The sequence below is a fragment of the Macaca fascicularis genome, chromosome 8 (genome assembly GCF_037993035.2).
Source record: "Macaca fascicularis isolate 582-1 chromosome 8, T2T-MFA8v1.1".
NCBI classification, from domain to species: domain Eukaryota; kingdom Metazoa; phylum Chordata; class Mammalia; order Primates; family Cercopithecidae; genus Macaca; species Macaca fascicularis.
In genome coordinates, this window is record NC_088382.1 from 41,260,515 (window position 1) to 41,282,412 (window position 21,898).

A 21,898-nucleotide genomic window follows, 5' to 3' on the forward strand; every position below is an offset into this window, starting at 1 on the left:
AAAAAAAAAGCAAAGATCATACACAAACAGCTAAGAAGGGTGGCGTGCAAATTATGTATAATTAAATCTCAGAGAAAATTTAGTTTATAGTAAGGAATAGTCCCTGGAGGGAGTAAAAATATATATATATAAAACACAGAATTTAAAAAAATAATTTTAAAAAGGTGGGGAGGGGGGTTGGGCATGGTGGCTCACACCTGTAATCCCTGAACTTTGGGAGCCTGAGGCAGGAGGATCACTTGAGGCCAGGAATTCAAGACCAGCCTGGGCAATATTGCAAGACTGCATCTCTATAAAAAATTTTAAAAATTTGCTGGCATGGTGGTGTGCGCCTATACTCCCAGCTACTCAACATAAGCCTAGGAATTCGAGGCTGCAGTGAGCTATCATTGCACCACTGTACTCTAGTCTGGATGACAAAGTGAGACTCTGTTTCTAAAAATAAATAAATAAAAATAAAGAATTTTTTTAAAGAGTGAAATTAGGCTAGGCATGGTGACTTACACCTGTGATACCAGCACTTTAGGAGGCTGAGGCAGGCAGATCACCTGAGGTCAGGAGCTCAAGACCAGCCTGGTCAACATGGTGAAACCCCGTCTCTACTAAAAATACAAAAATTAGCTGGGCATGGTGGCGAGCGCCTGTAATCCCAGCTATGCAGGAGGCTGAAGCAGGAGAATTGCTTGAACCTGGGAGGCAGAGATTGCAGTGAGCCAAGATCATGCCACTACACTCCAGCACTCCAGTACTCCAGCCTAGGCGACAGAGCCAGACTCCATCTCAAAAACAAACAAACAAAAAAAAGAGTGAAATCAGTCAGTTAGAAAATGACAAACACTATATGAGTCTGCTTATGTGAGGTTCCTGGGTTAGTCAAATTCATCGAGTCAGAAAGTAGAATGGTGATTGCCGGAGGAGGGGAAGGACAGAATGAGGAGTTAATGTTTGATGGGTATAGAGCTTCAGTTGCGGAAAATGAAAAAGTTCTGGAGATGGATGGCGGTGATGGTCACACAACAATGTGAATTTTTTTTTTTTTTTTTTTTGAGACAAAGTCTCACTCTGTCACCCAGACTGGAGTGCAGTGACCGGATCTCAGCTCACTGCAAGCTCTGCCTCCCGGGTTTACGCCATTCTCCTGTCTCAGCCTCCCGAGTAACTGGGACTACAGGCGCCCGCCACCTTGCCCGGCTAGTTTTTTGTATTTTTTAGTAGAGACGGGGTTTCACCGTGTTAGCCAGGATGGTCTCGATCTCCTGACCTCGTGATCCGCCCGTCTCAGCCTCCCAAAGTGCTGGGATTACGGGCTTGAGCCACCGCGCCCGGCCGTGAATGTTCTTAATGACATTGAACTACACACTTAAAAATGGTTAAAATGGGGCCAGACGCAGTGGCTCATGCCCGTAATCCCAGCACTTTGGGAGGCCAAGGCTGGCAGATCACTTGAGGTCAGGTGTTTGTGACCAGCCTGACCAACATGGTGAAACCCCATCTCTACTAAAAATACAAAAAATAGCTGGGGGTTGTGCCACATGTCTGTAATCTCAGCTACTCTAGAGGCTGAGGCAGGAGAATCGCTTGAACCCAGGAGGCGGAGGTTGCAGTGAGCCAAGATCACACCACTGTACTCCAGCCTGGGTGACACAGCAGGACTCTGTCTCAAAAAAAAAAAAAAAGAAAAAAAAAGGCTAAAATGGTAAATTTAATGTTATGTATATTTTACCACAATAAAAAAAAAAATGGGACTTCTTCCCTAGCTTAATAATCAGAAAAAGGAACATTTCGAACACTATCCAAGTATTACACTTGGTCATTTGCAACCTACTTTAAGATGTGAAAAATTACATTATACCAGTCCAACTTCACTGAGAGACAAGGTTAAGAAAAAGGAAATCTCATGGCATTCATTTTCTACTTAGGAACCCTTTACCTTTGGTGAACTCTAAGAATGTGAGCCTGGTTGGGTACAGTGGCTCACACCGGTAATCTCAGTGCTTTGGGAGGCTGAGACAGGAGGATTGGTTGGATCCAGGAGTTTGAGAACAGTATAGGCAACAAGGTAAGATACCACTTCTCTAAAAAAAAAAAAAAAAAAAAAAAATTTTTTTTTTTTTTTTTGAGACAGAGTCTTGCTCTGTCTCCCCAGGCTGGAGTGCAATGGTGTGATCTTAGCTCACTGCAACCTCTGCCTCCTGGGTACAAGCAATTCTCTTGCCTCGGCCTCTTAAGTAGCTGGGACTACAGGCATATACCACAATGCCCAGCTATTCTTTGTATTTTTAGTAGAGATAGTTTCATCATGTTAGATAGGCTGGTCTCAAACTCCTGACCTCAAGTGATCCACCCACCTTGGCCTCCCAAAGTGCTGGGATTACAAGCATGAGCCACCAAGCGTGGCTAAAAATATATTTTTTTAATTAGCTGGGTGCAATGGTGCGCACTTAATAGTCCCAGCTACTTGGGAGGTTGAGGCAGGAGGATCACTTGAATCGAGGAGTTCGAGGCTGTAGTAAGAGCTATGATTGTACCACTGCACTCCAGCCTGTGCAACACAGTGAGACCCTATCTCTTAAAAAAAAAATAAATATATATATATATATATATATATATGCACATTAGTAGCAAGACCATACAATGGAACAAATAACTCCAAATACCTGGTCTATAGCGAGCTGTCTACCGGGTCACCCTCACAAACTGAGAACTCACATTCTGATGTTCTTTTCGGTGACCTATTTAAGAGCTGAGGGTAGTGGACTTAAAGGAAATGATGGTTTTGCCCAAATGAGCACAACTTCCTCTTTCACCTTCAGCCATGGCTGGCGGCTCATTCACAGGGCAGATCCCTGCCCCCACTGCTATGGCTCCTTCTACACTTAGAGGGAAGGCGCAGGGGAAAGTGGAAACCTAACCTAACACCTAAACAGCACCTGTGGCATACCTGACACTGCATACACACAGAGACACCCTCATTTCAGCCTCACAAGAACGACACAGAGTAGATACTATACCCATTTTATAGATGAAGAAATTGAAGCTCAGAGGTCTGAAAACTGGCACAAGGTCTTGCAACCATTATGGGGTTGCAAATGGGATTCCAAATCAGTTTCCCCAAAGCTCCTATTCTTTCCTCTACACCAAGATTCCTGCTTTAAATTCTCTAATTTATCTTGGACGGGTCACCTTTTGTAACTTAGAGAAAGGAGGGTTCAAATTTAAATTCTTTTTGAGAAACATTTAAGCTTCTAATTTAAATGTTAAAAGATAAAAGAAGAAAGGAAGGAAACTAACATACCTTGCCATCAGTCATAAATCTAACATAGCTTGCCATCGGTCATAAATCGTTAAGATTACTTAAAGGCCAGTATACAAAGTCATCAAGAAGAACTTAAAATGAATTCACAAAATACAGCAAAGAGAGGATAAAATTACTTGAGCTATAATTTTGGACCTTTAGGAGACAAATCTTTTATGGTTTTTATAACCCCAATCCACAGCTGGGCAGGCGGGGAGTGGTGGGTGTTGCAAGATGCAAGGTCTTTTTTTATTTTTTATTTTTTGCAACAGGGTCTCACTCTGTTGCCCAGGCTGGAGTGCAGTAGTGCGATCATAGCTCACTGCAGCCCTGAACTCCTGGGCTCAAGTGGAAGATGCAAGGTCTTTATAGACAATGTCACCCCTGCCAGCCTAGTGTCTGTCCAATACATTTTCCAGGGCCTGGCCTGGAATCGTTTGCATATTTGTCACTTCGATTTTGAGAGGATTATTTATATTTTTTCTCTTCTGACAGTCATGTGGTAAATGGTAGCCTTGGTGATGAAGGGTGTTTAGCTTTTGTAAATACCAGTTGCAGGCCCCTGAAAAGGAGAAGTTGCTGAACACTGACCGAGGAGGTTTCGATGACCTCGCCAACCGCAGGCAGGCAGCATGCTTCACCTCCCCGCCCAAGGCAGGAGCATCAGGCAGGGGTTTCTCCACAGCTCTTCCACATAGCCCCTTCTGTTAGCCCTCCCCCGGGATGCAAAAATGTGACAGGCCTCCAAAGTAGCTGTCAGAGGCGTTCAGACCAGAGCAACTCCATCTTGAGTGAGGGCTAGGAAAATGAGGCTGGAACTTGCTGCGCTGCATTCCCAGAAAGTTAGGTATTCCTAGCCTCTAGATGTTTATGGGTAAGGGAACAGATGGATAATGCTTACCAAACAGACTCAGACTTAGGAGTGTTCTAATATCTCAAATCTGGAGAACAAAGGCAATCCTAATTTTGCTTTAAAGATACTAATACTGCTTTTTGAAAAATATAGTAATTAAGAAAATTAATCCTTTATCACAAACCCTTGTAGTAGGGCACATCTCTTGATGATCTTTTTATCCTGTATATAAATAAGCATACTACCTAGAGTGGATGCGTTCTCCTCTTACTTTCGGGAACGTCCTACTCTGTCTATGGAGTAGCTGTACCTTCAACACTTTACTTTCTTAACAAGCTTGCTTTTACTTTGCACTGCAGACTTGCCCTGAATTCCTTCTCACAGGAGATCCAAACACCCTCTTTTGGGGTCTGGATCAGGACCCCTTTCCTGTAACACAGCCACTTGACAATTCCAAGGGCCAGCCTTGCCTTTCCAAAAGTATCAGTGAGGTTTTGTTTGTACTCCTAATGGTTTTTGAGCAAAGCTACAACCGATTCCAGAATCCTCCCTCAGGACCAATTATTACCTGATCCTCAGGTCCAATCCCTGGGTCCTAAAGTGGGATTTGCTTTGGAAACTTCCAACACCATTAGGAAGTGCAAATAAAAACGTCACCGACTGTTCTTGCTGCTTCATTTCACAAGCAAACCTAAAACCAAACATCAAGTAGCCAGGCATAGCCACTGGGCTATTGAAGGATATGAAACAGGCTGAATCACAGACCAGCAGGGAAACAGCCCAGGCAAAGGGGCAGAATTTACAAATGTGTGCTCAATGTATTAAAGCCGGAAAGGAAAACAAGAATTGTTTCTTTTTTTTTTTTTCTGTTTTTTTTTGAGAGACTGAGTCTCGCTCTGTCGCCCAGGCTGGAGTGCAGTGACATGATCTCAGCTCACTGCAACCTCCTCCTCCTCCTGGGTTTAAGCGATTCTCCTGCCTCAGCTTGCAGAGCAGCTGGGACTACAGGTGTGCACAACTATGCCCAACTAATTTTATGTTGGCCAGGTTGGTCTCAAACTCCTGACCTCAGGTGATCCGCCTACCTCAGCCTCCCAAAGTCTTGGGATTACAGGCATGAGCCACTGTGCCTGGCCAAGAATTCTTTCTTTCACTAGCAATATTATCCTCAAATTCAAAAACAGTTTAATCAAGGGATGTTTGATACAAGCATACTTTGATAAGATAGTGAAAGCCACAGTGCTTGAATATCTTGCCCTAAGAAATCCCAAACCAGAAGAACACATCTGTGGGTTTTTATATTTAAGATCAACTCAGTTTCTAAGTGTTACTGCCCATGCGTTTTTCAGTTCACTTAATTCCTGCACCTCACAGAAGTCGCTCATAAATAATAAAGTCCCAGCTTAGCAACATAGCATGTGATGGCGGCATGGGTGTGTTCCTGTATTATCTTTCACGTAGGCCCTGAAAGCTTGAATTATCTCAGAAATCAGGGTTGGGTCCATTTCCCTAGTCCAAAGGGCAGAAAAAGACAGCCATAATCCCAATGTAGCAAGTTTATTTTTAACCCTATATTCTGAAAAAATCTTGCCATCTATCGAAAGTAAAAATCAAATATTCCTTCAATAAGCAAATCATTATGGCTTATCATTAAACTCAGTTCTGCAAGAATTAAAAGGATATCTGGATATGTAGAAAGTGACTTTTTTTTTTTTTTTTTTGAGACAGAGTCTCACTCTATTGCTCAGGCTGGAGTACAGTGGCACAATATCAGGTCACTGCAACCTCTGCCGCCCAAGTTCAAGTGATTCTCTTGCCTCGGCCTCCCAAGTAGCTGGGAGTACAGGCGCACGCCACTGCACCCGGCTAATTTTTGTATTTTTAGTAGAGACAAGGTTTTACCATCTTGGCCAGGCTGGTCTCAAACTCCTGTCCTCATGATCCACCCACCTTTGGCCTCCCAAAGTGCTGGGAATACAGGCGTGAGCCACCGCACCCGGCCAAAATAAAACTTCCATAAACTATATACACACACATATATATTTTTTGAGACGGGGTCTTGCTCTGTTTTCCAGGCTGGAGTACAGTGCACGTTCATAGCTCACAGCAGCTTTGAAGTCCTAGGCTCAAGCCACCCTCCCACCTCAGCCTCTTAAGGAGCTGGGACTAAAAGCATGTGCCACCACACCCAACCAGTTGTTGTTGTTGTTGTTGTCGTTGAGACAGAGTCTTGCTCTGTTGCCCAGGCTGGAGTCCAGTAGCATGATCTCGGCTCACTGCAACCTCCACCTCCCAAGTTCAAGCAATTTTCATGGCTCAGCCTCCAGAATAGTTGATATAACAGGCATGTACCATCATGCCCAGCTAATTTTTGTATTTTTAGTAGAGACAGGGCTTCACCATGTTGGCCAGGCTGGTCTCAAACTCCTGACCTCAAATGATCTGCCTGCCTCAGCCTCCCAAAGTGCCGGGATTACAGGTGTGAACCACTATGCCAGCTAGTCTTTTGTTTTGTTTTAGAGATAGGGTCTTGCTATGCTGCCCAGGCCGGTCTTGAACTCCTGGCCACACAGAATCCTCTCACCTCAGTCTCTCATAGTGCTGGGATTATAGGTGTGAGCCACTGCACTTGGCTTATATTCTTTAATTTTTTTTTTTTTTTTTGAGATGGAGTCTCACTCTGTTGCATAGGCTGGAGTGCAGTGGCGCGATCTCAGCTCACTGCAACCTCCACCTCCCGGATTCAAGCAATTCTCCTGCCTCAGCCTCCTGAGTAGCCGGGATTACAGCCATGTGCCACCACACCAGGCTGTTTTGTATTTTTAGTACAGACAGGGTTTCATCATGTTGGCCAGGCTAGTCTCGAACTCCTGACTTCAGATGATCCATCCACCTTGGCCTCCCAAAGTGCTGGGATTACAGGTGTGACCCACCACGCCCGGCCCCCAGCCTATATTTTTAAGTAATAACAGGCATTGGGTAAAAATTCAAATCACACAAAATGGTATAGGATGAAAAATTCCATCTTTCCACCCCTCCTGATCCCATGCCCCTCAGTCTCCGTATCAGAGACAACCACTATTATCAGTTTTATACACCCAAATGGTGGTCTCACCACAAACAAGCAAAACTGTGTATTATCCAAATAGGCTACCCTGTGGTTTTTGTTTTTGGGGATTTTATTTTTTTGGTCAAACACAAGACAAGGCACAAATAAAAGTATCCAAAAAGTCATTTAAGTTTTCTATACTTTCAAAAAGATGTTTATGAAGAGAAATAAGGGAACACAGAAAAAGAATGAACTAAGTACAGTGCAGAAAAAAACACGAGCCTGTGCCCACACACAAGAGCGGGGTGCAGGGCACCAGCCCGCCTCCAGAGTAGCCCACTGGGGAGCCCGTGCCTGCATCCATACTGCGAAATCTCTTGGGCTTTTCAGTCCTTCTGGAGCAGCTAAGACCATTCAACCATGCCTATTCTCAGGGCCGGTGTGCCTCAGAACGTGGTGCTGGCTTCCCAGACACACGCAGAGCTGACCCCAGGGGGCCTTCTGTTGGAATGGGGCAGGATCAGGGCAGCCTGGCTCTTGCTATCGGGAAATGAAAAGCCTTCCCTTGCAGCCCAGCAGATAGTCACGATTACACTGGTAAAGGACTGACTAGTATGTCTCAAAAATAATCTTTCTGCAGCCGAAACAAACATGTTTTTTCCCTTGAAAACATTCTGGAGAGCAGACATATGCAGAGAAATGATGCCTTCGGAGATTCAGTTCCAACGTGTCTACATGCCAAACACTGGAAATACAGAGAATGAAGAGGACTAAAAAGCTTACCCTACAATGGGATGGGGAACAGGCTCGCCCAAGATCACAAAGCATTTGTCACACTGGGGCAACTGTTTCCAACTTTCTAACTTTCAGGCATGAGAAAAATTAACTACAGGTAAAACTCCTGCTAAAATATACAATTTCATCACAAATAATGACTCACGTACAAATAAGGTTTCAGGTCATTTAAGCCCCAACAGGCTATCAGAACCACCTATCTAGGGACTGTTCAGCAAGTGAATAAATACTGCATCCCCATATTAAACACAGGAGTCTCCAGGAAAGGCCAGGCAAGGAGGATCACCAGCTCTCTGGGTTACCTCCACACTTTACAGGTGTCAGTGTTAATTTCAAGGGATCATTGTTTCTGCATCCAGTTTGGACTCCTGGTTCGGTTAGTACTGCCTACTTCCTTGGCTGTACAAAATCCCAATCCTGATTTACAGCATGAGTCATCTCCATGTTAACCAGGCATCATGACACAGGGGATGATGGCCTCAAGTGAGGAAAGAAGCAGGAAGAACAGAACCACCCCTGACCTAGTGTGGGACAGAGGACACACTTAACCTTTCTTAGATGAAGAAATTTCAAAAGCAGTTCATGAACTGTCTTCCCCAGGAAATAAAAAATCAGGCTGCAAATCATGTGGTTAGCAGTTGAGAACATCTTTTTAAAAGGGTCTGAAAAGGAGTGATTCCACATGGGTAAAATGTCCAGTTTCTTCTTCTGGTCACCTAGAAGCAATGCACAGCAAACAGACAGAAATGTTTATGACCTATAAAATGTTTGTGCTGTGTACCTTCCAGAAGCTATGCAGTTTAATGAGTGCAAGGTAGCTAGTCATCATAACCTACCTCTGAACACAGAATTACCCATCAGCCAAGCTGGCCTCCCTAGACCTTCCCCTCTGCCCACTGTCAGCTACTTGGAAAAACTGGTAAATCACAAGGGTAGCAAATCGGTCATGGCTCATTTTTTTGGCCTTAATTCCTAAAACAGCCACTCCAGCAGCATGGAAAGGCCGTTTGTAGCCACCAAACTGAATTCTAAGAACTGGTAAATGACAGTCAGGCACGGAGGCTCACGTCTGTAATCCCAGCACTTTGGGAGGCCGAGGCGGGCAGATCACTTGAGGTCAGGAGTTCGAGACCAGTCTGGCCAACATGGTGAAACCCCACCTCTACTAAAAATACAAAAATTAGCTGGGTGTGGTGGTGCGCACCTGTAATCCCAGCTACTCGGGAGACTGAGGCACGAGAACTGCTTGAACCTGGGAAGCAGAGGTTGCAGTGAGCCGAGATCGCGCCACTGCACTCCAGCCTGAACGACAGAGTGAGAACGCCATCTCAAAAAAAAAAGAAAAGCAAAAATGAACTCAGTCCCATGCTAATCTGAACACTGCCTTTTTATAAATCTTCCTGAAGTCTTTTTCCCATACATTTTAACAACTAGCAGCTGAGACACCTTCGGCAAGATATTTAACCTCTTTGTGGGACAGGCTCCTCTTCTGAAACAGGGTTAGGAACATCCACCTCGTAAGAATGTTAGGAAGATTAAATGGCTTAATGTATGCAAAGTGCTTAGAACAGTAACCTGGCCATAAGTCTTAGCTATAATTACTACTTAGCTGTACATATGCAATTTTCTTTGTAGTGCATTATACATTACTGCCTTATAATTGTCAAACTTTTAATTTTGAATGGCTAAATGATATTCTGTGAAATGGGTATACGCCATAGTTTATCTACCCATTCAGATGATTCTCAAAAGGGAACTTAGGATTTTAATAGTTTCAATACACTGTATTATTAACTACCCTAACTTATCGACCAAATATAAATAACAATGATTTGCATTTGAAGGGAACAGAAATGACTCACTTCCAAAATTGGTTTGTATTACATAATTTCCAAAATGATGTATCTGTTTATCTATTTTTTTGGGACGGAGTCTCACTCTGTCGCCCAGGCTGGAGTGCAGTGACGCAATCTCAGCTCACTGCAGCCTCTGCCTCCTGGGTTCAAGTGATTCTCCTGCCTCAGCCTCCTGAGTAGCTGGGATTACAGGCACCCACCACTACACCCGGGTAATTTTTGTATCTTTAGTAGAGACGGAGTTTCACCATGTTGGCCAGGCTGTTCTCAAACTCCTGACCTCAGGTAATCCGCCCCGCTTGGCCTCCCAAAGTGCTGGGATTGCAGGCATGAGCTACCACACCTAGCTAAATTTCCAAACTTAAAAAATATATAAAATTTTTAACAAACCATGATCAGTGTGTACTTTCTTTAAAAAAAAAAATGTGTTTGTTTTTATTTTTTTTCAGATGGGCTCTGTCACCCAAGCTGGACTGCAGTGATGCCATCACGGCTCACTGCAGCCTCAACCTCCCAGTCTCAAGCAATCCTCCCATCTCAGCCTACCGAGTAGCTAGGATTACAGGCGTGCGCCACCATATCCTGCTAATGTTTTATTTTTTGCAGAGACAGGGTGTCATCATGTTGCTTAAGCTGGTTTTAAACTCTTGGATTCAAGTGATCCTCCCACCTCAGCCTCCCAAAGTACTGGGATTACAGGAATGAGCCACCACTGCACCCAGCCCCTCAATGTATACTTTCTGTAACTTAGTGAGAGATGTCCTGATCCTCATGGACCCCTTCAGGGTTTCTACACAGAAAAGAAAGAGACAAGAAACAGAGGGCTCTCGAACTCTCAGAAATAGGCCGAGATGGCATAATTAAGTCTATGAATCAAGATAGGTTTTCTAAGTGGAAAGCAATACTAAATTTCTTGTAGGTGAAAACTAAAGGAAATACCAAGCATCTTTATTTTAGCAATTCTCTAAGAATTAGAAAAATTAATTCATTTTTAAATATTTAAGTCTACCACACTCACCATCATGACTTACCAATTCTTTTTCAAAGCTCGATCCTATCTCAAAAAGCCACACATGTTAATATTCTACCATCAAATCCAGTATCTCACCTCTTGGTCAAATGTAACTGCCACTGATGCATTTATTTGTTCTGTCAAAGAATACTGTCTTGTGGCAACCATGGGGTCCTCACACACAGAGACTTTAAGAATGGAAAAACAAAATGCAATAGTTTGGTTCACCACCTCTTAACCAGGACAAAAAACAAACTTCAGCATGACCGACATCAGGGAACACTCAGCCCTTCCTCACCACATAAACTCCCACACTTCTATGAGAGTTCCTGGCAAGGAACAGAGTATCTGTGATTTATTCCATAAGCAAGGTAAGTCCAAATGAAGGGAAAATAATTACACCAAAAGCATCTTTTTTTTTTCTTTCTTTGAGACAGAGTCTCACTCTGTCACCCAGGCTGGAGTAGAGTGGCACGATCTCGGCTCACTGCAAGCTCCACCTCCCGGGTTCAAGTGATTCTCCTGCCTCAGCCTCCTGAGTAGCTGGGATAACAGGTGCCTGCCACTATACCTGGCTAATTTTTGTATTTTCAGTAGAAACAAGGTTTCACCATGTTGGCCAGGCTGGTCTCGAACTCCTGACCTCAAGTGATCCACCCACCTCGGCCTCCCAAAGTGCTGGGATTACAGGTGTGAGCCACTGCACCCGGCCTCACCAAAAGCATTTCTAAATCCTGTTTTAATAACAAATGATTAGTAAAAATGAAAAGTTCTATTTTGGTGAACCACGTCACAGTGCTCTGCATGGGAAAGGGGCAGACTGAAGAAACATCTGGGGCCCCAGCCGGCTGCTACTGTATTTCACACAGGATGCCCATTCTTTTATAATAATAACCAGAGGCCTCTTTAGACCAGGCTTTCTAGAGGCTTAGTTGTTTTACCTAGAGCCTAGCCATGTCCTTTTTTTTTTTTTTTTTGAGACGGAGCCTCCCTCTGTCACCCAGGCTGGAGTGCAGTGGCCGGATCTCAGCTCACTGCAAGCTCCTCCTCTCAGGTTCACGCCATTCTCCTGCCTCAGCCTCCCGAGTAACTGGGACTACAGGCGCCCACCGCCTCGCCCGGCTAGTTTTTTGTATTTTTTAGTAGAGACGGGGTTTCACCGTGTTAGCCAGGATGGTCTCGATCTCCCGACCTCGTGATCCACCCGTCTCGGCCTCCCAAAGTGCTGGGATTACAGGCTTGACCCACCGCGCCCGGCCTAGCCATGTCCTTTTTAAAAAGTGAAGGGTGTGTGGCAGTCACACCTCTAGAAATATTTTTTAGGGATTTCTTATAAATACCTTCCCTCTACTTCATTCAAAGGCCAGTATTCAGGAAAAGATACTTAATTACCATTGCCTTTTTTCTCTCTACAGGCACATTCCTAAATGTGTCCCCCAGGAACACCCTGGAGACTAAAGCCCTTGATTTTCCTCTAACAGATTATCAACAGGCGTCTCCCTGCAGGAGAGGAATTTCTGTCTCATTAGTGGTGAAACCCGCCTCCTTTGCCACAGGCATCATTAGCCAGCAAGCCACAGAAGGTAACCTGCTTCTTCAAGAGGAAAAGGGTACTCAGGAGGCTGAGGGAGGAGAATCATTGCTGGAACCTGGCAGGCGGAGGTTGCAGTGAGCCGACTGCTGCATTGCCCTCCAGCCTGGACAACAAGAGCAAAATTCCGCCTTAAAAAAAAAAAAAGAAAGAAAGAAAGAAAAGGGCACTGACCACAAAGCCATACCCCAATCTGGGAAACCGAAAGAAGCAGAGCTTTGATTTCATACTTCGGACATCCCCAGTCTGTAAGCTACAGAGCTACACATAAGATTAAATGTGTCTCCACGTTCACCCAGGCAATCTACTGCCTGCCCCGTGCCTACAGGAACCACAACCACTGCCTCCCTCGCAGATGCGTTTATTGAGCCCCTGCACTGGGTCACACAGCAAAGGACACGATAGAAGTGGTCCCTGTCCCAGAGGAAAATAGGGCAAAGTCAGGCTTGGTCTCCTCCTGAGTCAGCTGGGGCATGAGATCCGAACCAGGACACCTTATGGAGAGCAGAACCCCTCTCTCTGCCAATACAAGGGTCTGGGTGTTAATTTTGTTGGAATTCAGAGACACTTAGGTCTGGAGATCTGTGCCAGACCCAGAACCAAAGGCCACCTAGGGAAGTGCTCTGAGATGAAGGCCTAAAATGACCTCCCATCACTCTCTCTATTCAGTGCTAGAGTTTCTTAATCCTTCTGGAGCTAAGCCAAAGCTAGCTGTCCCTCCTTCAAAAGTATAGGGTAAGAAGCACAATTTTCCAGGGCGTATAGCTATGAAAACCATAGTATCTTAATGGATATCTAAGATTATTGTTAAGGGAGAGGAAGAGTAATGTCAGCAAATACATGTTGGAGTTGATGGCATTTTAATAAGCATGTGGATTGCTTGTAACATAATTATAACTTTTTTAGTTAATAACTACAATTAAAATGACATATCAGATACTCTTTATAAAAATCTTCCTCTGATGGGAGTTACAGAAACACAATAGAAGTCTTTGTAACCAAAGGCAGTTTAAGTAAAATGAAAAAGGCACAAGACTCTTTTCTATGCTTACCGTTTGTAATGCAAAAAACATTTGACTGGTTCACTTACTTGAGAATTTTTTTTTCATTTATGGGTCTAACTTTACTAATGTTATATATTATGTTCTCCTTTTCTTAGTCCTATATCCCTTAAAGCAGTGACTTCATCTGCTGTGTGAGAGCACATCAATGAGATCATAGCAGCTCTGCTGTTACTAGACAAAGACTTGGCGGTACTGAGTGGGTAAACACTTGCAGACACATACATACACGCCCTGGTTTCAATGGCATTTCCTAGTAATTCACTCCAACAGAAATCTCCACTCACAGCCAGGTGTCACAGCCCAAAGCTGTCTTTGTAATGGTGACCTCACCCTGGTATCACAGTGACTGTGAGGGAAAGAAAGCAGCTGCCACTTCCTGGTTCACTTTCAACACCAAGCTCTCCTGATTTTATGTGTTCATTCTTATTACTTCCTTTCCCTCCCGCCCTACCATAGCCAATCCATCACATGTCAGGTCAGTTGAACCTCTAAGATATTTCTGAAATCCACCCACCTCTGTCCACCTCCCCAGGTGGCTTAGACATCATTCTAGTCCAAGCCACCACCGTCCACCATCTAGATTACTGCAACAGCTTCCCGTTTTGTCTGTTCAATCTAGGTTAGGTCAGCTTCAAATCCATTCTCTACCCAAGAGCCATGGTGATCTCTGACAAATAAATTGGATCATATCAACCCACTACATTTATTTATTTACTTATTTATTTATTTATTTATTTATTTATTTGTCGTTTTTTGAGACGGAGTTTTGCTCTTGTTGCCCAGGCTGGAGTGCAATGGCACAGTCTCAGCTCACTGCAACTTCTACCTCCCAGGTTCAAGCGATTCTCCTGCCTCAGCCTCCTGAGTAGCTGGGATTACAGGTGCCCGCCACCACAGCCGGCTAATTTTTGTATCTTTAGTAGAGCCCATGTTGGGCCAGGCTGGTCTCAAACTCCTGACCTCAAGTGATCCACCCACCTTGGCCTCCCAAAGGGCTGGGATTACAGGTGTGAGCCACCGTGCCCAGCCCCCACTGCTTTTAATTTTAGCAGTCAGTGGCTTCCCATTCCTCCTAAGTAAAGCCCCGCCTTCCTCTTCAGCCTCATCTTACACAAGTACTCCCCCACTTCCCAGGTATTCCTGCCTCAGGGCCTTTGCCCGGGCTGCTACTCCTCCACCAGGCCCCCTTCCCCCGCTCCTCACTAGAAAAATTCCTCTTCATTCTTCAGCTCTCTGCCTCAGAGAGGCTACCTGCAATCTCCTTCTTTAAATCATGTCCTTCCTGCCCTTTTCTTCTATAATACCCTGTCCTCTTTCTCCACAGTACTTACCACAATATATGATTATTTATTTGTGAGTTCATTTGTTTTTTTGTTTTTGTTTTTTGAGACAGAGTCTCACTCTATCACCCAGGCTGGAGTACAGTGGAGCAATCTCGACTCACTGCAACCTCTGCCTCCTGGGTTCAAGTGATTATCCTGCTTCAGCCTCCCAAGTAGCCAAGATTACAGGCGCATACCACCACACCTGGCTAATTTTTGTATTTTTAGGAGACAAGATTTCACCACGTTGGCCAGGCTGGTCTCGAACTCCTGACCTTAGGTGATCCACCTGCCTCAGCCTCCCAAAGTGTTGGGATTACATGTCCATTTGTTTAATGCCTACTCCCCCAGAAGGCTCTGGGCTTCCTGAAAGCAGGGATCATCCCTGTTTTCTTCACCATTGTTTACACTGTATATCCAACACCTGACACTTAGTAGGCAATAAAAAATACTGACTACAAGAATGGATGAGGTTGTCCACGGTGGCGCACATCTGTAATCCCAGCACTTCAAGAGGCTACAGCAGGAGATTGCTTGAGCCTAGGAGTTCAAGCACAGCCTGTAACATAGCGAGATTCCATCTCTGCAAAAACAAAAACAAAAAATAAAGTAGCTCGGTGTGGTGGCACACCCCTGTAGTCCCAGTTACTCGGAAGCTGAGGGGGAGGATTGCTTGAACTCAGGAGGTCGAGGCTGCAGTGAGCTGTGATTATGTCACTGCACTCCAGCCTGGGAAAGAGTGAGACCCTGTCTCCAAAAAAAAAAAAAAAAGATGACCTTTAGAAACAAGAAGATGGAAAAAAAGCAGGTAGAACTTTCTCCATACTAACTGAATGTCTTACAAATGAAATCATAAACAATACCATCAAAAAAAAAAAACCATGAGGGAATATCTTCCACATCACCAAAACAACTCTGAAGGACTCTCATCCTTTTTAGTCATTTGATTCCTTTGTTATAAGCAGTTTAGGGTTATTTATTCTAGAACCTACAGAGAATTCAGGCTTGAGCACCGAGTTGTCTCAGTTTCCTATACTAGAGTGGGAGGGGACTGTGGCTTCATAAGACCTGCGGAGGTTTCCAGTAAGGCTCAATATTATCTTTAAGGGAAATTCCAAGAAAAGAAAAATTTAATCAGTAATAACATTACTCGAATTTTCCAACCTACTAAGCAAAATCTAAATGTTCTTAGGAAACCTAAAGGTATAAAAACAAACACCCATTGCTTATAATTTGTGAATTATGAACCTCTATGGTCATCTATGTCATTTTTCTGCATCCAACTCTCCCAGAAAAACAACTATCTAGCCCTTGCTTTTTTTTTTAATAACCCACATTTCTGTTGGCAACTTATTTCATCATCTTATTAAACTTGCAGTTCTTCCAAGTATCTAACCCTTTATAATACCTACGTCCTTTCATATGCAACCAAATTCTCTCTTGAGTTTTAATAGGTATAAGAACATGGCCCTTCATCACTCACGCTCTCTCTTCATGTGGGGAGGACTATCGCAATATTAAGTTTCATGGTGCTTAGTTACACAACGGCCTTCTAGTCACCAGGCTGCATAAATATTTGTTCTAATCTATACTTAAGAAATTATTTCCCTAAATTTTCTTGCTCTTAGTATCCTAAAAAGGTTTTTCATTTTGATTTATATATACATAAATACATGCATACACACACACACACACACACACACACACACACATATATATATATATATTTTTTTTTTTTTTGAGAGGGAGTTTTGTTCTTGTTGCCCAGGCTGGAGTGCAGAGTGGTGCGATCTCAGCTCACTGCAACCTCCACCTCCTGGGTTCAAGCATTTCTCCTGCCTCAGCCTCCCGAGTAGCTGGGATTACAGGCACCCAGGCACCCGCCACCATGTCCAGCTAATTTTTTGTGTTTTTAATAGAGACAGGGTTTCACCATGTTGGCCAGACTGGTCTCAAACTCCTAACCTCAGGTGATCCACCTGCCTTGGCCTCCTAAAGTGCTGAGATTACAGGCGTGAGCCACCATGCCCAGCATATTTTTTTTTTCTTTGAGACAGGCTCTCACTCTGTTGCCCAGGCTGGAGTGCAGTAGCCTGATCACAGTTCACCCTAACCTTTAACTCTTGAGCTCAAATGATCTTCTCACCTCAGCCTCCGGAATAGCTGGGACTAAAGATGCCTGCCAACATGCCCGGCTATTTTTTTTTTTTTTGATAGAGTTTGGGTCTCAAGTTACCCAGGCTGGTCTTGAACTCCTGAGCTCAAGTGATCCTCCTGCCTCGGCCTCCCAAATTGCTAGGACTACAGGTAGGAACCACCACGTCTAGCCTCCTAAAAAGGTTTCTATCAGTCTAGGATCCCAAACTACATGAGACTAGAGAGTTGAGCAGAGAATCTCTCAAATTGGTCACCCGATTCTACCTCTTCGATTCATGTCTGTTTTGCAGTCACAGTACTTGACCGATTCCCAGTTTCTGAGACCCACAGAGACCCCAGGTCCTTAGCAGATGTGTAAGTGCAAAGTCAATCCATTTCAATTTTTCCTAATGGGCCACACATTCTTCCCTATTAGATGTATCCTATTTATTTGTTAGCCTCTGGTGTTTTAAAAGCGTACATCATCACATCTTGACTCTAAATAAATGACACCGGGGTCTTATCAATAAAACAAATGGAAATATTTGCACAGTTAGCTTTTAACTCCTCGAGTTTCAGCTTCTGGACCCAAGATAAAAGTCATATTCTGTTGCAGCAACTCTTCTTTGCTAGAGATTAAGACAAAGACAGACAGACACACAGACACACAGACCAAGATTTAGCTTTTGTTTCTTGTTTTTAATGTCTGAAATGGAGTCGAACCATTAATAACCAGTTCAAATGACTTTTGTAGCACAATTCATTTCCTCATTTCCTTCTGGTAAAATTCCACCTTTCACCGGGCACGGTGGCTCACGCCTGTAATCCCAGCACTTTGGGAGGCCAAAGTAGGTGGATCACCTGAGGTCAGGAGTTCGAGACCAGCCTGACCAACATGGTGAAACCCCATCTCTACTAAAAATACAAAAATTAGCCAGTCGTGGTGGCAGGAGCCTGAAATTCCAGCTACTCGGGAGGCTGAGGCAGGAGAATTGCAGAACCCGGAAGGCAGAGGTTGCAGTGAGCCAAGATCGCGCCACTGCACTCCAGCCTGGGGGACAGAGTGAGACTCTGTCTCAAACAAACAACAAAAAAATTCCACCTTTCAATGCATATCTTATTCTTTAAATCTCAGCTATCTTGGGCACCGGGGCATCAGACAGCACCCTTGGCACCTTGGAAAGTCCCAGAAAGTTGTAGATGGAAAGTGGAAAGCTTGCAATTTCATCTACCCATAGAGATGCAAAGAAGCCTTCCTTTGAAGTTATTTTAAGAAAGAAAAAAAAAATCAATTAAGCACCATTTTCCTGGAAGTCAATACTGTGACTAGGTGGTAATTGGTTCATATAATAGATGGGAGTTATCGTGTAGGTTTAGGGTTACATTGGATAAAATGAGAAAAATGAAGATGCAGAGACTGAACTCTTCCTGAAAAAAAGAGCTCAAGGAGGTTTCAATCTTTCACAAAGCAGTTACAGAACCTTTTCAATCACTTCTTGAATACATTGGCCCCATTAATCCAGGAACCCGGAAACATCTAACAAACATCAATTAAGTCTGGCAACATGCTTTATTTACAAATAGGGAAACTTGGCTGTTTAGGGACAGAGAAGCCCAACAATGAGTCAGGGCCGCTGTGGGCACTGGACCCGGGACTCTGGAATCTCCATCTCTGGCAGGGAGATGTGATCTACCTCTCAAGGGGATAAAATGTCCACATAAGAAACAGGTGGCAGAGAAGGAAGTGAATACACACTTGTTGGGATGGCGCAAGACAATGGATGGCCAACAGCACCCGTCTGAAGCTGGAAGGGAAGCTGACCCACCGCCCCCAGTGTCATTTAATCAGAGGGAAGATCAGCATTGCTGCAGCCCCTCCTTAGCAAAAACACTGCTCACCTTATGGCTTGTAAATTGATGCTGTGAGATACCCCACATCCATCCTCACATCAAGGCTGGTTTTATCTGATTTGAGTTCAGAAATGCCTGATCATCTTTGGCCAGGTAAGTGCATCATCAGATATTCCATTTGCAAGCCTACATGCTGAAATGGAACCCACCCCACAGTAAAGGGAGCCTCCGAGGACAAACCCTCTGGCTTTTCCTGTCTCCCTCACAAGGGAAAGTTAAAAGGCTATGTATATCTAAAACACACAAAGCGAATCAGTGTGCTTCCTAAACTGTAGGCTTTTGGTGCTGACTGGCCTGCATATTTAAGATCTAACAAAGTAACCAGCTAAGCTAATCGAGGCTAGCTTTGGTATACTAGATGAATATAATCAAACGTTCCTTTGGGTGAAGTACTGCCCTTTCCGAACACCTGTGAAAGGGAACAAGTAATTCGGTAATATCATGGAGTGAATGGTTTTTGCCCCATTTTTACTGCGGAAGTGAAATACCGTGACACAATCTTTGGGAGCTACATCCACCAGGATTAGGACCAGAGAGAATAACTCTACCAACTCCAAAAAGAAACAATGCCCAGTTCTGCTCGGCCAAGGGCCCATCCGGGCTCCCTCCAACCCGGGGAAATATTTACTAACGTGGGGCCCAGGGCACACACCACACTGTTGTAACATTCTTTCTGGAGGGGCAAATTCTCTTCACCAACCCCCCAGGCAAGTACAAGGTAGAAGGGGTTAGCAGTCAGGTGACAGCCCGCATACACCATTCCCCTCCCCCAACCTCCACCCGCCCTGCATTGTAAAGGCGTTGCCCCTGGGGTTAGCCTTTAGGGCGGGGGTGTCAGCTGGTTTCATGTCAGCTGGTTTCATGCCTCCGGTTCATCTGCCCTGAGCCCTGGCCCAGTCATTCTGGGCTCGAAGTGTTCTTCCATTCAGTGAAATACCCAGGAGGCCTTCCACCCAAGCGAAGACGAGTATCAGACAGGGACTACCACCCTAGTAAGAAGGCACCTGCCCATGTTTAGTTGGAATTCATCTCAAATTCACTTAGTGCTTACTGTGTGCCAGACGCTGAGGGGCGTCCTGCAGACTCAAAAGCGCCCCAGGCCGGGCGCGATGGCTCACGTCTGTAATCCCAACACTTTGGGAGGTCAAGGTGGGCGAATCACCTGAAGTCAGAAGTTCGAGACCAGCCTGGCCAACACGGTGAAACCCCGTCTCTACTAAAAATACAAAAATTAGCCGGGTGGGCCAGGCGCGGTGGCTCACGCCTGTAATCCCAAAACTTTGGGAGGCCGAGGCGGGTGGATCACGAGATCAGGAGTTCAAGACCATCCTGGCCAATCTAATGAAACCCCATCTCTACTAAAAATGCAAAAAGTAGCCGGGCATGGTGGCGCACGCCTCTAGTCCCAGCTACTCGGGAGGCTGAGGCAGGAGAGTCGCTTGAACCCGCGAGGCGGAGGTTGCAGTGAGCCGAGATCTTGCCACTACACTCCAGCCTGGCGACAGGGTAAGACTCCGCCTCAAAAAAAAAAAAAAAATTAGCTGGGCGTGGTGGTGCGCGCCTGTAATCCCAGCTACTCGGGAGGCTGAGGCAGGAGAATCACGTGAACCAGCGAGGCGAAGGTTGCAGTGAGCCGAGATCGTGCCATTGCCATTTGCACTCCAGCCCGGGCGACAGAGACTCTTTAAAAAAAAAAAAAAAAAAAAAAAAAAAAAAAAAGCGCCCCAGACACGGCCCCTTCTTCCAAAAAATCCCAAAGCTGGGAGAGCTGGGCGGGACAGAAGGGAAAGCCAGGTGACCAGCACCGGCCGAGGGCTCAGTCCCGAAAGGCCTTCCTTGACGCTGCCCGGCTTACTCTCGAAGGGTCCAGAGCCCAGACCTCCCTGCTAGAGGGGTCCGCGCCCCCAGGAAGGGCCCTCCCCTCCCCGCCCGTACTCACTGCGTCTTCTTGCGGCCCTGGTCGCGGTGCAGATCCCGCAGGTCCACCTCGGCGCGGCCCAGGAACTTGTCGAGGCCAAGCAGCGCGCGGTGCAGCACGGTGAGCTGCAGGGTGGCGGCGGCCGCGGGCCCGGAGGACAGCAGCGGCGGCAGCTCGAAGGTGGCCTCCTCGCGCCACACAGGCGCGCCCAGGCTGCGCTCCGACACCGAGGTGGCGTACTTCTCCTTGCCCACCTGGATCACCGCGTACGCGTCGCTCGTGCCCCCGGGGCCCTTGGCCCGCAGGCCCCGCGCCTGCAGCACCGTCACCTGCACGTGGGTTGGGGACCACACGGCCCCCAGGCCCCGGCCCGCCGAGGCCATTAGGGACATGGTGACGATAACGCCCCAGACGCGAGGAGAAGATCGCGGCGACTGGCGGCCTCTACGGCCAGCCCCGGCAACCAGGCCACTTTAAGGCTTCCGGCCACACCCCCGCCAGGCCACGCCCCTCACGGCTAAGGCCACGCCCCTGCCCGAGCCGCCTGCTCCACCTGCTGCGCCGCGCCGCGCCCCGCCCCGCCCCACCGGCCTCAGCAGAGCCGGCAGCTCGGGGCAGCCGGGCGCCGCAGGCGGGGCTGGCGTGGCCAGGTAGGCGGGGGAATCACGTGGACAGGGGCGGGTGCATCGAGAATCCGATCTGAGATGTGGTAGGTGACGGATGGGGTCCCCAGCTGCCAAAGGTCGCGCGGCGGGAAGGAGCTGGCCGAAGCACTGACTTGGAAGTCAGACCTCATTTCCTGGGTCACATCGCCAGTCGTGGCCTTGCGCGGGTTACCTAACGTCAAGTCTCAATTTCTTCACCTGACAGGCACCTCCTAGGATTGCTGTAAAAAATAATAATAATAATGCATTACAGTTCTTGGCCCAGTACCTGGCTCATGGTGAGTTGTCAGTAAATAACCATGACCAGCACGTTGAGAGGCTGAGACGGGAGGCTCTCCTGAGCCCAGGAGTTCGAGACCAGCCTGGACAACATAGCCAGATTCCCGTCAATACAAAAAAAATTAAAAATAATTAGATGGGAGTGGTGACAA

General features: G+C 45.9%; 1 protein-coding gene across 2 annotated transcripts in view; it reads right to left on the reverse strand.

The window, feature by feature from the left end:
• RAB11FIP1 (RAB11 family interacting protein 1) overlaps window positions 1–21,250 on the reverse strand; it is a 42,390-nt gene extending 21,140 nt beyond the window's left edge. For both annotated transcript variants that reach the window (XM_005563060.4, XM_005563059.5), the window contains exon 1: window positions 20,824–21,250. In XM_005563060.4, coding sequence (XP_005563117.3) covers window positions 20,824–21,194 — 371 coding nt within the window. In that variant the 5' untranslated portion in view covers window positions 21,195–21,250. The remainder of the gene's footprint in view (window positions 1–20,823) is intronic.
• Window positions 21,251–21,898: the final 648 nt, after the last annotated feature.